The sequence below is a fragment of the Pyxicephalus adspersus genome, chromosome 10, assembly GCF_032062135.1.
Source record: "Pyxicephalus adspersus chromosome 10, UCB_Pads_2.0, whole genome shotgun sequence".
NCBI classification, from domain to species: domain Eukaryota; kingdom Metazoa; phylum Chordata; class Amphibia; order Anura; family Pyxicephalidae; genus Pyxicephalus; species Pyxicephalus adspersus.
This window is the reverse complement of record NC_092867.1, coordinates 52,394,686-52,409,991: the sequence shown is the minus strand read 5'-3', so window position 1 is coordinate 52,409,991 and position 15,306 is coordinate 52,394,686. Positions and strand designations below refer to the sequence as shown.

At 38.0% G+C, this 15,306-nt stretch overlaps 1 protein-coding gene across 1 annotated transcript in view; it reads left to right on the top strand.

The window, feature by feature from the left end:
- The first annotated feature begins 1,949 nt into the window (after positions 1-1,949).
- The window catches only part of ANTXRL (ANTXR like), a 58,676-nt gene continuing 45,319 nt past the window's right edge, over positions 1,950-15,306 (top strand). The window contains exons 1-7 of the mRNA XM_072423187.1: positions 1,950-2,128; positions 2,717-2,788; positions 3,694-3,775; positions 6,222-6,255; positions 7,669-7,748; positions 9,437-9,505; positions 15,171-15,251. Of these exons, the coding sequence (XP_072279288.1) occupies positions 1,950-2,128; positions 2,717-2,788; positions 3,694-3,775; positions 6,222-6,255; positions 7,669-7,748; positions 9,437-9,505; positions 15,171-15,251 (597 nt within the window). The remainder of the gene's footprint in view (positions 2,129-2,716; positions 2,789-3,693; positions 3,776-6,221; positions 6,256-7,668; positions 7,749-9,436; positions 9,506-15,170; positions 15,252-15,306) is intronic.

The window sequence follows — 15,306 nt, the reverse complement described above, 5'->3', positions numbered from 1 at the left end:
AATCACCTTAACCGGGAGTCCCCCCTTGGGAGTGTACCTCTTAAAGTTACAGCTACGGTGCGTGATCCGAGAGTGCTATAGTAAGTATCTTCGGTTTGCATAGAAGATTCAATGGAGAATCAGTGCAAAATATATAATACATTCTAGATTGGAATGTGTGCACATGGGAAAAGAAAGTATATTGCTTTTCAAATGGAAACTGATGGTGCCAGCAATCAGTCAAGTGGGTGGTCCGTCCGAATTCTGTTAGCAGAGTGTCAGCCCATTAGGATCCATGTGAAATTGTAGGGCTCACACAGGTTTTTCCGAGCTGGGATCTGGAGCAAGGGGTCCTGTATTCAATTGCATTCATAAGAGTATTAATGTCCCCCCCCCACCCCCACTAGCTTATGGACATTAGAATCCTGGGTGATCCAATTTGTCACTTCTCCACTTTTCCAAGTCACTTCTTGGGAAAAAAAAGTTAGGAGCTTATATATTGAAGAGTGACATCTCCTTATCTGGAAACTTGAGAACAACTTTTGATATTCTTCCCGTTTGGTTACAGGAAGAGGACAGTACTTCACAATTTACATTTTTGTTCAAAAAGTATAAGTACTCTGGCTTTTCTACCAACCACTGGAGAGCCCAAAACCTTGCCCACACTTAACTTTTGCATTCTTTGAAAGTCCTCCACATTCAAGCGAGTTTCTTGCGGTAGTGCATTGTCTGCCCTGAGACGTTTTAAATGCCTCAGAACTTGCATCCGCTTCTTTGGGGACCTAAGGCCCTTGACATTCCATGTTATTATGCGTACAATAACATCAAAATTGATACGGGTAACCACAATATTGCAATCCTTAATCTAGTAGTACACATGCACATACTGACCTGACCATGAGAGTCATCTATACATAGGTCCCAATATCGCTGCTCAGTAACTTGCCACAACAGGTAGATTGTCAAAAGAGCGATACTTCGAGGCAAAGGTGGATCATCTTTGGTAAAGATCAGTAGTGATAGTCCAATGAAGCAAAAAATTGAAGTTCAAGATCAGCAAGAAAGGATAAAATAGGATAGTGGGTTGTGCAACAAAGTACACCCAATAAAACATTTCTTTTAGGGAACTTTTTTTTCCTCCAGGAAACCAAGTAAACCAGTGCAATATAGTGCGGGTCCACACCCGGGTAGTAGTGTCCAGTGGATTATATGAAAAAGAAAAAAACAATATTTCCTAAGCTGTTGCTGGAATATATAAAGATTGTAGAATAACCCATATCATCCTTGATTTATCCCTGTGGGATTTGGTGTGAGTGTGAGGAGTTTTAGGCACTCGATCTGCTTTTTTGGACGATTTGGTGGATGTCACAGAGTTAGGCGATTCCAGGGCTTTGTGCCATTCATCAGGAGCAATGGACGATTTCTCAGATGTCTCATCCTGCGTTGGTTCACAGGATGAGAAACAATTTTGTAGAAAAGCCTCTGCTTCTCTGTGATTGGTAAGCACATGGTTGGCTCCTTGGAAATTACGATATGTAGAGTGGTAGGATTTGCAAGGCAGAACCGTATTTGTCTGCGGTGAAGGGTTGAGCATAGAGCTTGTAATAGTTTCCTCTTCTGAGAAACTTCCCCTAAGTAATCTGCAAAAACCAAAAGGTTCACCCCCTCACCCCAGGTCGCGCTGGCTTCTATAAGCTTTTAAGATACCTGATCTGTCAGTATAATCTTGATACTGGACAATTATGGGCCTGGGGTTATTGTTATCTTTGCGTTGCTGTCCCAAACAGTAGGCACTGTCCACCGGGTATGGCTTAAAAATCCTCAATTGGGATGGTATAGTTGCAGAGAAGAGTTCATATAACTGTCCCAGTGTGTACTTCTCCGCCACTAAAATAATGTGGAGGTTATTTCTGCGGTTATAATTCTCAAGCTTATCTATTTTATCTGTTAAGTGATCAGTACGTTTGCTCATGGTGGTTATAGTATCATTAGAACGAGTAAGCTTATCCCCGACTGTCAAAAGTTTATCCTCAGCAGAATTAAGTCGCCGGACTTATGACGGGGTCTTTATCCTTCGCATTTTTCAATGTGGAAAAACGGTCTGGCAGTGTGCCTTCCACGAATCTATCCATCCAGAGATGCAGTGTAGGTGAGTAGGCACTGTGCCCAATGTTTCAGGCGTGAAGGGGGGCGAATTATGGTGGAAACAATCCCGAGGGAGAGGGAGCCTCTCCTCGTAGCTGTTACTCCATGAGGCGCAGAAGTCCATAAATAAGCTTTTGGTAATTAGGAGCATATAGGGCTTTCAGCCTGAAAAAAAGACATCATTTCCTAACATGATTTTCACTTTTATAATTAATGTCTCTTTTCCCATTTACTCTGATGTTTGCCATCATTTTAAACTCTATACTCCATTATTACAGCTAATCACACTTTTAAAAGTGGTGATAAGCTGCCACAATGTAAGTCTATTATGGCCAAGTAATGGAGCTGGAAAATGGCGATTAGTACTCCATTTAGATGAAAAACGCATCTGTATCTGAATGATAAACAGGCTTCTGAAAGTGTTGTTATAAAAAGACAAACAGGTTTTTAAAAGTAGGGAATAATACAAATTCTGTTCTTCAGTTTTTTATATAAGCCTTAGATTGGGGACTCTTTTGTGTCAGCAACATTTAGTATAGAAGCTAACAAATATTTTCGTACTAACATTTTATTTTTGTGCTTTTTGCAATAGTCCCATGCTGAGGATGTCATTCATCGTCTTTTCATCTCGAGCAACAACTATTATGAAATTAACAGAGAAAAGGTAACAAACTTCATGGCAGCTTTGATAAAAACTGAATCACAAAGTAATCACATAACCTAGACATGAGAATGATAATTCAAGTACCTTCTTTTTGGGTTCCTACTTTATTGACTGGAAAATTGTAACCAGGATGTACTACTGGAGAAAGCATTTTAATTGTTTAGTAGACAAAGATCCTATTTGACTGTATTGTCAACTAATAGCAAGTCTTCAGACATATTTGTAATATCTTGTAATACCTTTTTGTGGAAAGGAATTCTGTCAATGTTGATCCACTATATACAAAATCATGAGTGTACAAATAATTTAAGCAGTGGGTTCGTGGACTCCCAATTCGAGGTTCCAATAATATAGAGTGGTTGCTGTAGTTTGGCAGCTCTAATGCCTGGTGTAGAGTGGGCAGGGTCCTTTGGATAGGTGGCTAACATTTAGTAAGGATGATAACACTAACCCACTGGAAAGAGTCCAACTTTGTTTCTTTTACTGCAAAAAAAAATGTATCGAGAATTCATTTGTATATTTTTTTTTAGTTTAGTTATTTTTAGTTAGCCAAAAGTGTAACTAAGAGCGCTACTATATAAAAATCTGAAGGAGAACTCTTATATAACTTTAAAATGCATTGATTTGGAACTCTTGATATTTTTTCATAATTACAAATAAAAAACTATTTTAACTGAATCATATGTCACAGCATCATTTTCCTTTGAGTCCACACAAAGCTACCCACAGACATGAGATAAAAGTCACCCCTTCCTATTCTTTTGTTCAAGAATTTAGAAAAAAAAGTGGCTGTTTCTGGTGGAAAGATAGGTACTGTTTCTGTCTATATTGTATTGATATAATAATGATGGTAATTGTTCTAATATATAAAAGCTACACATGTTTTGCTGTTTCATTTTTTTCAGAGAATTAATTCGCCAAGGCTTACAGATTCTTCGATCCGAGGTGCCTGGAGGCGATACATTTATGCATGAAGGGTTTAAAAGGGTGGGTATGATTATCAACAGCACAAACTAATCGAATGAGGCAATGCAATAACAATGAGCAAAATGTGTAACTTGAAACTCATAACTTGAGTCTTTTATATGACAACTTCTTGCCTGCCTCATTGAGAGGCAAAATTAAAGTTAATGACTATTTGCTGTGCATTTAATGTTCTTTCTAGTTCTAGAGGATTTGTGTTAGGTAGATCAGAAAACAATTATACCACAGTGATCCACTATCCTCAGAAACAACCAAAAAGTAATAATGTTAAAAGTTTGTAAATGATTAAAGGCAAACATTGTATTGTTATCCATGTAAAAATTCAACTCATCCATGTAAAAAAAACTCAACCCCATGCAACGATAACAAATAGATGGTTTATATCGAAATGTATGGATGGAACATGGAATTCTGGTACATCATAAAATATTTTTTCTGCATTTGTGGGGTCTGAGTAAAGCAATAAAACATGGGAAATGTGCATGGGTTTAAGAGATGTACTCTTTTTATGTTTTTACAATTTTCCCTGATAAGTGTTTTTAAAATGTTTTTCGAATACCAATCCTCTAATCAAATTGGAAATAGCTAAAATCCTGTGAGCATTTGAGAGTAGCTGATGCCAGCTGTTTACTGCCAGTGAGGTTTGGAAACTGGCTATCGTATTTTTTAATTTGGGAATGACAGGAAGTCCACTGTGTGTAAAGAGATGATGATGAATTACCTTTATCTTCATCTTTTACTCTGATTAACTCCTAAATCATTTACATACATGTTTGCCACTGGTATTAGCTTTAGGTGAATTAATATCCTAAATGGAGTACATCTCCTAAATACATGTACATTTCTTAAATACATAAATTCATCTATATTAGGACCTTTATCACTGGGAATTCCTTAGATATAAAGGAAAGCACCTCCCCCAAAAAAAGAAATTTGCTTGACTCCCTGGATCAACATACTACAACTACATTTCATATAAATATTATTACTATTTATATTATCATAGGTGTCTGCATATACCTGCAGTAACCTGCAATTCTCTACAACCTTTGTAAGACAGACTTGTAATGAGGTTGTGGTTGATATGGGTAAGAGTTTTCAGAAACATCAGCTAAAAGGTAAATATCTGTTTTAATGTACTTGCCAAACCAGAGGACTCATATCATTGTATTTATGGTTCCCAATAACATTGTATTATAGGAGGGGAAAAAAGATACTTATATTATGTTTATTAAGGTTTTCTAGGCAGTAAAGTGCTTAATATTATGTGTTTAAATTAGGGTTAAACTTGCCAGATGTAGGTCTTAGTTAGGGATAAGCAAATCTGCACAATATGAATTGTGTGGAATGAGGTTTGCCCTAAAGCTGTATTGTAATGCGCCTGGGCACACAAACCACAACCAACTCCAGATATCCTTCAATCAGGCTTTATTCAGTGTCATAAAGCACAGCAAGGGTTAAATCCAAACAAGAAAAGTACAAGAGGGTAAGGCAAAGACGGGTCAAGAACAATCCGAGGTCAGGGCTGGCAGCAGGCAGAATGGTCAGTAACAATCCGAGGTCAGGGCAGGGATTGGCCGCAGGGAATTCAAACTAACTATGTCCCGCCCCGGGGCGAGGCAGCCGAGTGCCACGCCCTCGGGGGGTACAAGAGGGACGCATTGTAGCACGCGCACCTCTTCCCACAGTACCCCTAGGACGTGCACTACTTTGCACATGCAAAGGAGTGCTGAGAGCAGGAATATCATTAACCACATCTGAAGGGATGCAAGGGATGCTGCCTGGCTGAACAGTAGTTTGGCCAGGACGGATCCTTTCGCCTGCAGAGAGAGACACGCTGCGAACAGAGCAGTAGCCTCGGCCATGCTGCCTGCTACAGCGGCGTCTCCCTCTGTGGCTGGGATCCCCAGGGACACCGCGGTCTTGCAGGACAGGTAAGTTCCTTACATGTATATGGTTTTATAAAACAGCACAGTTTTTATGGATTTCCCCAGTGACAGCATACTCTGGCAGTGAATATTTGGTTGCTAAATTATTCTATTTACAATTATTCCCTTAGTCTATGGTCCACCAAGCCACTCAGATTCTTCTCCATAATTTTCCCATTTTACATTACTATTGGCAACATTAAAGCCTAATGAACTTTCACTCCAAAAATATACGATGTATAAACAGCCCTTTTATTTAAAGGCTCTGATAGCTAAACTTGTTTAGGAACTAGATGAGGTCAATTCAAACTGATCTCTTTCATATGTTTCATATCTTTGAAAACTTGAAAACTATTGCCATCCGATGTTTTGGCAGCTACTTCTAAACCTTGGTCATTAATGGCATTTCCACTTTACATGCATAATATTTAAATGAATAATTATATGTTTATTAAATTCATGATTACCAAATTGTGTAATGCTTTAGTTGCTGAGATGTTAATTATCTCTGTTTGTTCCAGGCAAATGAACAAATCTATCATGAGAACAGTGGTGGTAAGTTTCTACAGCTTCTGTAACATTTGTTATTAAGAACAACTGAACAATATATGTGATAAACACTTCATCTTCCCTAATATAATAATATTCTGGAGCTTTTTGGGGGGTAGGTAACATACTGGAATTCTTGTATCTCCTAAAGAGATTCATCAGAATGATGATCCTTCAATTGTTCTTGCCTATGTTTCTGCATTTGGTGTTCCAAGCTACTGTGGGGTACCTGTGACACCTGATGCTTCTGTGTTCAAAACAAAAAATTCAAATAATTCCTAACGTGTGCGGACCTGGAAACTTAAGCACGGATTTTGTCTTAAGAAATTCAACTAATATTGTGCGGGTATATACCCATAAGTTGGCTCACTGCTGTAACTTTCTGAAGTTCATAGAATATAGCTGTCTATATATCAGTAATTCTATCATGGGATGTTATATACCGTAGTTACAAATTTTGTAATGTATTTCTTCATTAGGTGTTCTCCTTGCATGTTTATTCCCATGCTGCATGTGTGCAGGTTCAAAAAAGGATTGGTGGCATGATTATAGTAATTTCATATTAGGAATCTAAATACAGCATACTGAATACAGAAAAGTATGGTGTTAAGAGTACAATAAGAATTACAAGAATTAACTCTGTAATGGATAATTCACTTAGTTTATTGAATGAGGTGAAACTTTGTCTACTTCAGCAATCGAATATGCAAGCAAAAATCAATTTGTGGTGTACAGCTGCCAGAGATTAAAAAGTATTTTGGAGAGCCTGCAGTATTACCCACTCATAGATCAGTAGGTATTGGTGGTAAAAGTTTAACAATGGTATCTTCAGGTGCAAAACTGTGGGAGTTACATAGTAAGTCAGGTTGAAAAAAGACATAAGTCCATCAAGTTTAACCACTAGGTAAGTAATCAATAGAACTTTCTGAAACTATGGTGTAGAATCATATGGTTAGTTAGCATTGTGGCTAACTAATCATTACTTGATTTCACTTACTAGGTTGAATATTATGTTTAGGATAAGGGTTAATTGATATAGGGAACAGGTTGAGTGTTTGTAGAATGTTAAATGTAAGGGGTTGGTTGAAGTGTTAGAAATTAAGCACTAGTTATGTGAAGTGTTAGAAGTTAGTAGGTTAGATGCTAGGGATGTTTTTAGGTGCTAGATAATCAGTTATGGGGTAAAGACAGACTCTTCAACATGACCTACTCCAGTAAGAAAAATGGATTTACTTTTGATTATTTCTTTAACTTCAGTTCAGGTTCATCAAGGAAATCTTATACCTGGAGTAAGAGTAGGAGAAAAGACCATTAGCTGTTTTGGCAATCCAGAACTATGGCATTAGTTTTGGTTTGAGTTGATTTTTAATGACAGATAAATTGCCAGATAAGTTTAACTATGTCTTTTTTACATTACAGGGGCTCGGGCAGCCAGTGTCATAATAGCCCTAACTGATGGAGAACTTCAGCAAAGTCAATTCTACTATGCAGAAAAAGAAGTAAATGAAAGTTTCTTATTTTTTTCCACATTTTATTAGACAAGTTACTAACACACGTGAGGCCAGCTGTTGTTCTTAATTGCTGCCAGCTATAGGTGAAATTATCTGATATGTTATTAAAAGCTGCAAATAGTTTAGGCCCTGGAGTCTCTCATAAAGTTGTTTAATTACCTAGTAATTTTCAGTACATTCAGTAATGACACAGGGGAATGCAATACCTGGATATAACCAAGAAAAAAAAACGTATTACATTAACAAAGACATTTCTTTTACACCTCTACTAAAGGCTTTAATTGCCCCTTATAGTTCAAATTCATTTAGAATACAGTAAATTGAAAGGTTTGCCAGTTAAATAATTTGGCTACTATAATGTTCCCAGCCATTTTTTTTACTTTAAAAGGGTCACTGGTGGTTAAATTTCATGACCAGTTATTTTTTGAGTACCTCCCACTTAAGAAATTGCACAACGCCTTTCAGCTCAGAGAATAAGGCACACAAACTGTTTTTGTCCTGTAGATAAATAGTACATTCCAGAGTATTGTGAGAGGCTAACTTGGGTTCTTGACTAACTAAAGATATCACTTTTAAATAACAGGTAGTCCCATACAAGTTTATTAAAATTTGTGTGTAGACTTATAAGCATCGGATCCAATTGATCCAACTTTCTGAAGAAAGAGTTATTAATACCTAAGCAACAAAATCCAGTGTATAAGAATAAATTAAAGAATGTTTTTGATTACTATGAAAACAAACTCCAGCAGGCGTGCAAAAAGTTTTCATGTTTTAATGGTTACTGGCTATATCTCATTTATTTTTTAGTTACAAAACTGTCCCTGATTTGTAGGGACTCCCCAATTTGAAATGAAATCCTTTTTTCCTTCTATGTTGTCCCCATTTGGTCTGCTGGAGAGACCCTGTCAGGTCTCTAAAGCATCTCCTTAGCATTTCACACTTTTTATAGAGTTGGTGCCCACCTTGTGCAGCCTTCCTCTGAATCCAACAGTGATGTGGGGGTGACGGAAGAAAACACAGTAATACAAAACTTCTAGAAGAAGTGGTATTTAGTATTTCCAAAGCAGCAGCACAAGCAAGATAGGAGAAAGCAACTAATGGAGAAGAAAATAAAACTTACTGTGTCTTCTCTTGCAGTATAGTAAGATTGTTAGAGCTGTAGAGACCATTAAGTTCTCTTTACCTACTAAAATGACTACAATAACTACATGCAACCTTAAATTCAACCTCTAAATATTTGCATTTGGTTTTTCAAATGTCAGTCTCAGGAATAAGTACTACCATAAAAAAGAACTTAAAGTAAAGTAATAATTTTATGTGTAATTTTTATAGTAATGTGTATTTATGTGTATTAATTCCTAATGGTTTTAGTAGGGTGGAGCAAGAGTATGTCCTTTTTTTCACATGATGTTTCTAATGGTGTCCTTATTTCTCAGCTGCAGCTATTACTATTACATTTTTGTGCTCAGCCCTTCTAGACTGCAGCTGGAAATTTAATGAAAGCTAAAGCTGAAAGATTTGCTGAAACTGTCAATCTTTAGGTTTTCGTATACAAACTAAGAATAAAAACCAATATAGGTTTGGGGCTCATTTTTTCCTGCTTTTCAGTGTTAATATTGTTATAAGTTGTACACATTTTTATCTATATCAATCCTAGATATTTGTCTTTGTTTCAGGCCGAAAGAGCGCGGAGCTTGGGTGCTATTGTTTACTGTGTTGGTGTAAAAGACTTTAATGAAACTCAAGTAGGTACCTGAAATGGTCCAAGCATTTATATATTTGTCAGTAATAGATAATCCACTTTCCTAGATTTTATTTTTGTACAGGGCAAATAAACCCATCCTTTTTCAATCATGTTGAATTTACAGAGTGTACATCCAATATGTGGCTTGATAACAAAGTTACATTGAGATTGATGAACTAAAAAAGTTTAGACTGTTTAATTAGCAAAAGAAATGTGAATGTTAGGGTAAAGGTGCTCTATATCAAGGGTCCCTGAACCCCCGGGCCACAGACCAATGCCAGTATGCGAGTTAGGGGCTGCAGATGACAGAAGGTAAGAGCACAGGCAGCAGTCAGTTTTCCTTACATTGCTCTGCAGCTAGTCAGTGTGACAACAGGAGGCTGCTGAGAATGACAGAGCAATATATGTAATGCTTACACTGCTCTGCCATTCTCAGCAGCTCCACTACCTGTCAGCAAACTAGTTCTCTTACACTGCTCTGCTATTCTCAGCTTGTGTGCTGACAGGAGGCCGAGCTGCTAAGAATTGCAGAGCAGTGTACATATACATATATAAGTTGTACATATACTGGGGGTTGGGGACTACTGTCACCCCTCCCTCTTTCCCAGGCTGTGGCAAAATGTTATTCTATGTTACTGGGCCCTGCTGTCTACATTTTGTTTGAACATGATTAAAGGGTTGAAATCACTAAAGCTTACCTTATTTACTAAGGCTGGAATGTCAAACCCAAACATTTAAGGGGCCAAAATCAAAAACACAGTCATGGTCACGGACCGAATAGTTTATTAGGATTTTAACATTTATTGAACAGTCTCAAACTGACAATGTTTAACCCGTGTGGAAACAGCTCACCATGCAGTGCTATCTCCCAGCAGGCTTCCCCTTTTTTTAGGGCCCCATTTGACAGAATAGCAAGGGGTTCAAAAAGCTGAAATGCTGTGTATGTGCAGCCCCGATTTCATATTTTTCTATCCTTAGGCACATTTGGCTAAACCTGTCCCTGCATTTAATAAAACATTGGATACATTGTAGCAACTGGAAGCAGTGCAAGCCCATTTCAGGATCATTCAGGCTGCAAAGAAGAAATAATGCAATATGTATGGTATCCAGTTTTGAAGCACAACTCGGCAATCTTTTCTATCCTGGATGCTTTTCAATGTTTAGGAGCCTGACCCTTTACAGTGCTCAACCCAGAAATTTTCTTAAGCTGGGTGGAAAGAAATTGTAGGAAGCCCAGATTTGTGACCAAACTCTTCAGTAACCACCCAAAAACAGCTGGGTGGTTGCTGAAAATTGCCGGGTGGTGCGCCCAGCTAAAAGGGGCTGGGGAGAACACTGCGTTAGGAGCCTGGCTTTGCTTGGACCCTCCAGTGTTGGTTGTGGTTGGTGGGTAATTCTTAGAATAATCCTTAAAGTACATATAAAGCTATCTTTTTGGTCATTTTTTGATAGAGTAGAAAATGTTTTAAACTGCTATCAGGATTTTTGCTATGTACTTTTTGGGAGATTTTGCTTTATTTTCTGATCTGAATACATAGAAAGTGGGAGTACGCTTCTCTAAACTGAAAATAATCCTCTATTTCACAGTTATTACCAGAATAAGTGTCTCTTTATTCTTGTTCTGGTGACAAATCCTAAATTTAAATCTATTTATCCCAAGTTATTTATCCTCCTTCTGTCCTACTCAGTTGGGGGGCAAAGAAAGTCACTTACCAGGTTTTCTCCCACCTGCAGAAGGATTATATACTGATCAACAAAGTGTGACCTTCGTTTAATTTAAGTCCCGGGCCTTTTGGACTACTCTGATGGGCTTCCCTGCTTGTCCTGTCAATATAGTTTTGATAAGCAGATTTGTCATAGTCCATGTGTTTTCTTTCTCTTCCTGTGGTTAAGCCAGTGTTAGCTGTTCTTAAATGTTCCTAGATTATCTAATTTGTGCCCCCACCACTTGGTACCAATTTTTTGTGACTGAACCATGTGTAGAGTTTCTGGGCTCTACCTGTTCCCTAGGACTATATGGGATAATGTGGAAGTTATGTTTCTTGGCTGATGTTTCTTTACATTTTGTTCCTGTTTGGCTTATTGGCTTTTAAAGAGCTTTTCTCAAGCTCCATGCTCTGAGATTTGGTCTTTTCTGTTCATATTGTGTTCCTAATTTAGGATTCAGTCCAAAATCAGGGCTTATTCTTTTTTTCAGATTTAGCAGGTACCTGCTGGGGAACCCATAAACTTCCCTCTGAGGCAGGGGTCTGCATTTTTGCATTCTGAGGGTTGAGTCTATCTCCAGTGTTGCTACTCGGTAAATTCAACCCCAGAACTTCATTACATTTCCTGTTTCTTAATTATATGGCTGTGGAAGTGACTTTTTTTTCTGGGGAGTGTTTTTTTTCTAATTCCAGTCTTAACTGTCAGATTGTTTAGGTAGTTGTGGTCAGTTCTTGAGCCTGTTTAATGTACTTCTGTGCCAACCATCAGAATGCCTTTGGACATCCCAAATGTACAATAGATGAGAAACAAAAATACATTTTGTAAAATACTTTCATGAAATCCACTGGAGACACATTAACTTGTGTCTCGAAAAGATTTACTATCCTATTAACTTGAATAAGAGGCGTTGGGACCACAGTTGAGATTGTGGCAGTTCAACACTGGTTTTAGATGGACCCAACTGTTCCACAAGGCTGAAGACTATCACAAGTATTTGCAGGTATCTCAGAATTACATTATACAGGTTCACCTGATAGTCCCCCTTCTTCATTGTAGATGTTATATACCTACATTCTTCCATTGCTCTGTCCATCAAAAATAAAAGTTCTGGAACCAGCTATAGGGAAGTGTGAGATCGCTCTCTTTCGTTTCTCATTACATTGCTCTGCACCTCTGGGCCAAAGTAGCCACATTGAAGGGACGTAGCCTTGTGTAAGCTTACGAATAAAGAAAAACATTTACACAACACATTAAGAAATGACCCTCTTAATATTTATGAGGCATCATTTGTTGTCAACTGCAGCAAGTCACTCCCATAAAATATATTTAACTTTAGCAACAAATAGCCTGAAAATGTTTTTCTGTATAATAAAATATTGTTATTACTGTGTCACATATTTTCCTACTTCAAAGTCTTGCTTTGTCTATCCACTTCCTATTATTGTGTGTGCTGCAGGAGACTCCGTGGCTGCTCCTTCATTCCTGTTCTTTCTGATGTGCTTTCACTCTCTGTTATGTGAATTCCCTCCTGAAGTCACAATTCATGATATGAAGCAGAGGGACAGAGGCAGCCCAGGGCTCTGAGGCAGATTTGCATGGACAGAGACAGGATCCGGCCTGTCAAAAGCAGATATAAAAGGAGAGCCTAGAGGCCTAAAAATTCTGCAAACTATTTGTACAAAAAAGCAAAATGTACTTCAGTAAAGCTTATCTTGCCACATTCTAAATAAGAGGAATAAAAAAAACATAGACCTTTGAAGGTTCTAATGGAAGGAAAGGGGGGAGGGGTTCAGTAAGTCATATTATGTACATATGTAAATAAATATATTATTGTGCAGGAAACAGATACATTGACAATGGTTTTATTATTGATTAGGTAACTAACAAAGCTCCACCTGACGTGCTTTGAATTAGGGATATATCGAGTTCTAAATGTAGAGGATTCCTAAAAGCCCAATGCATTTCACAGGTGTGCTTCTTAAGGGGTTAGAGGATAGGTGAAAGACTATATACCAGCACACAGCTGAGAAGCCGGGATCCCACCAGCTAATTGCTACATTGTATCCTCCAAGCCCACACCTAGAGGAGATTTTGCTCCTCAATACATGCCGGGCCACTCCACTAGGTCATTCTGACCCCAAAAATGAGGTAAAAGCATGACCCTTCTCCACAGGCAACCCCTCCCCCTCCCTATTCTTTCCTTTCATTAGAACCCTTTATGAGGTCTATGGTTTTGTGTTCCTCATATTAATAAACAAGGGAAACAACGAACAAGGTACTTCCCCTACCACTCACACAAATCAAATCCCAAATAATTACGTTACCCTAACCTTACATAATTTAAAAAGGATTTGAGATGTGATGCCAAATCAGAATATTGGCCTTTTTTGTTCGTTTGTATTCCTAAAAGACTTCTTGTTGAAATGGATTGCTTCAATGGCGATATCTGAGTTGCTGTATATCTGCTTTCAATGTTTCCTGTGCCCTGTGCATCCTTGACGACCGGTGCCACCTAACTAGTTTTGTTATTTAGGGGACAGTTTTTACAAAATCTATAGTTTATCATTTCCTATGATTTAAAAATGCTTTGTCACCAACTGCCAATTCTTTTAAAAAGTCCTTTGCTACTTGGCATAGCCCTCTCCTCTTTCAGAAGTGTTTAATTACTCTGTCTTGGCACAGCTTCTCCATCCATACAAAACCAAAAAGAAAAGTTGTCGCTGGGGAGGTGTGATGGGAAATACTACAGAGTAACAGCTCCGAGTCATCTGCTCATTTAAAAAACCCATCTTTTCGAACCTACCCATCTTCTTCTGTCTCTACCTTTACTACTTCCCACCACTCCATATCTCCCCTCCTATTGTGTGATACTTCCCCCAACTCCTAGATTTTAGGCTGTTTGGGGCAGGTTCCTCTCCTCCTCCTGTGTCACTGTCTGTATCTGTCTGTCATTTCCCACCCCTATTCAATGTTCAGCACTGTGTAATGATGATGCTATGAAATCTTTTTTGGGGCTACTTTCATAATTTCTAAAATAGTGGCATCCCACAGGAGAGAAGCTTTTACAGTTTAATAGCATATCTAATGTGCAATATATATGTATATAGTCTCATGAGAAAGCAACATGGTCTCTTTATATGTTGTTTACTCTTACAACTGTTTCTTGTAAGTTCCTAATTACCTTTTTAATAATTAAGCAGACTGGAGTAAAGGTACTCCATTTACAATCTCTTTATTGGCCATCCAAGATACTCAAATTGAGGGAGCTGGAGGTGCTAATTTTCTTTGCATCTTGATTTAGTTCTTCAATAAGATTAGATGGGACTCTTGGCTTAAATTTGCTAAACTGAAATACAATATATTTAGAATATTTATATTTTTATTACAGCCTATGTTTCATTGTGTTTAGTGCATTTAGCCTAATATAAAAGCTAAATGGGAGTGTCCATCCTTTGGGGCATTCAGCTGTATCTGTACACTATGTAATCGGAGATCCTGCTATTCACATCTGTATTTCCAGCACGGCAATAAAACAGACACAACCTTAGAGTACTGGACTTGTACTCATCACCCCATATGCAATATTTTTCTGTTTAAAAATTATTAGGAAAACAAAGATGTCATAATGATGTTGCATGTTTCTTTGTAACCGTGCAACATAATATAACAATCTAGATCAGCCATTCTCAACCAAGGGGCAGGGGAACCCTAGAGTTCCCCTAGAGTTTGCTAGGAGTCCCTTGAGCTGTGGTTGGCTGACCTTCCAGCTTCCAGATTGATGGTGCCTACCTAGTTCCTAGGTCAATGCCACTTGCATGAGCCATTACTACTACTACTACATATACTGTAATTCTGACCACCAATTGCTTTTAAGGGTTACCTTGAGGTGGAAAGAATGCAAATGTTTTGTGCATGCTTATTTATTTTAACATTGTAAAGTGCGTGTGTGTTTTTTTCAGCTTGCAACCATTGCAGACAGTATTGATCATGTGTTTCCAGTAGTGGGTGGATTTCAATCGTTGCAAGGAGTAATTGATTCAGTAAGTAGAGATTGATGCAGTGTATTTTTTGCTTGCTTAGAGCAATTTGTACTTA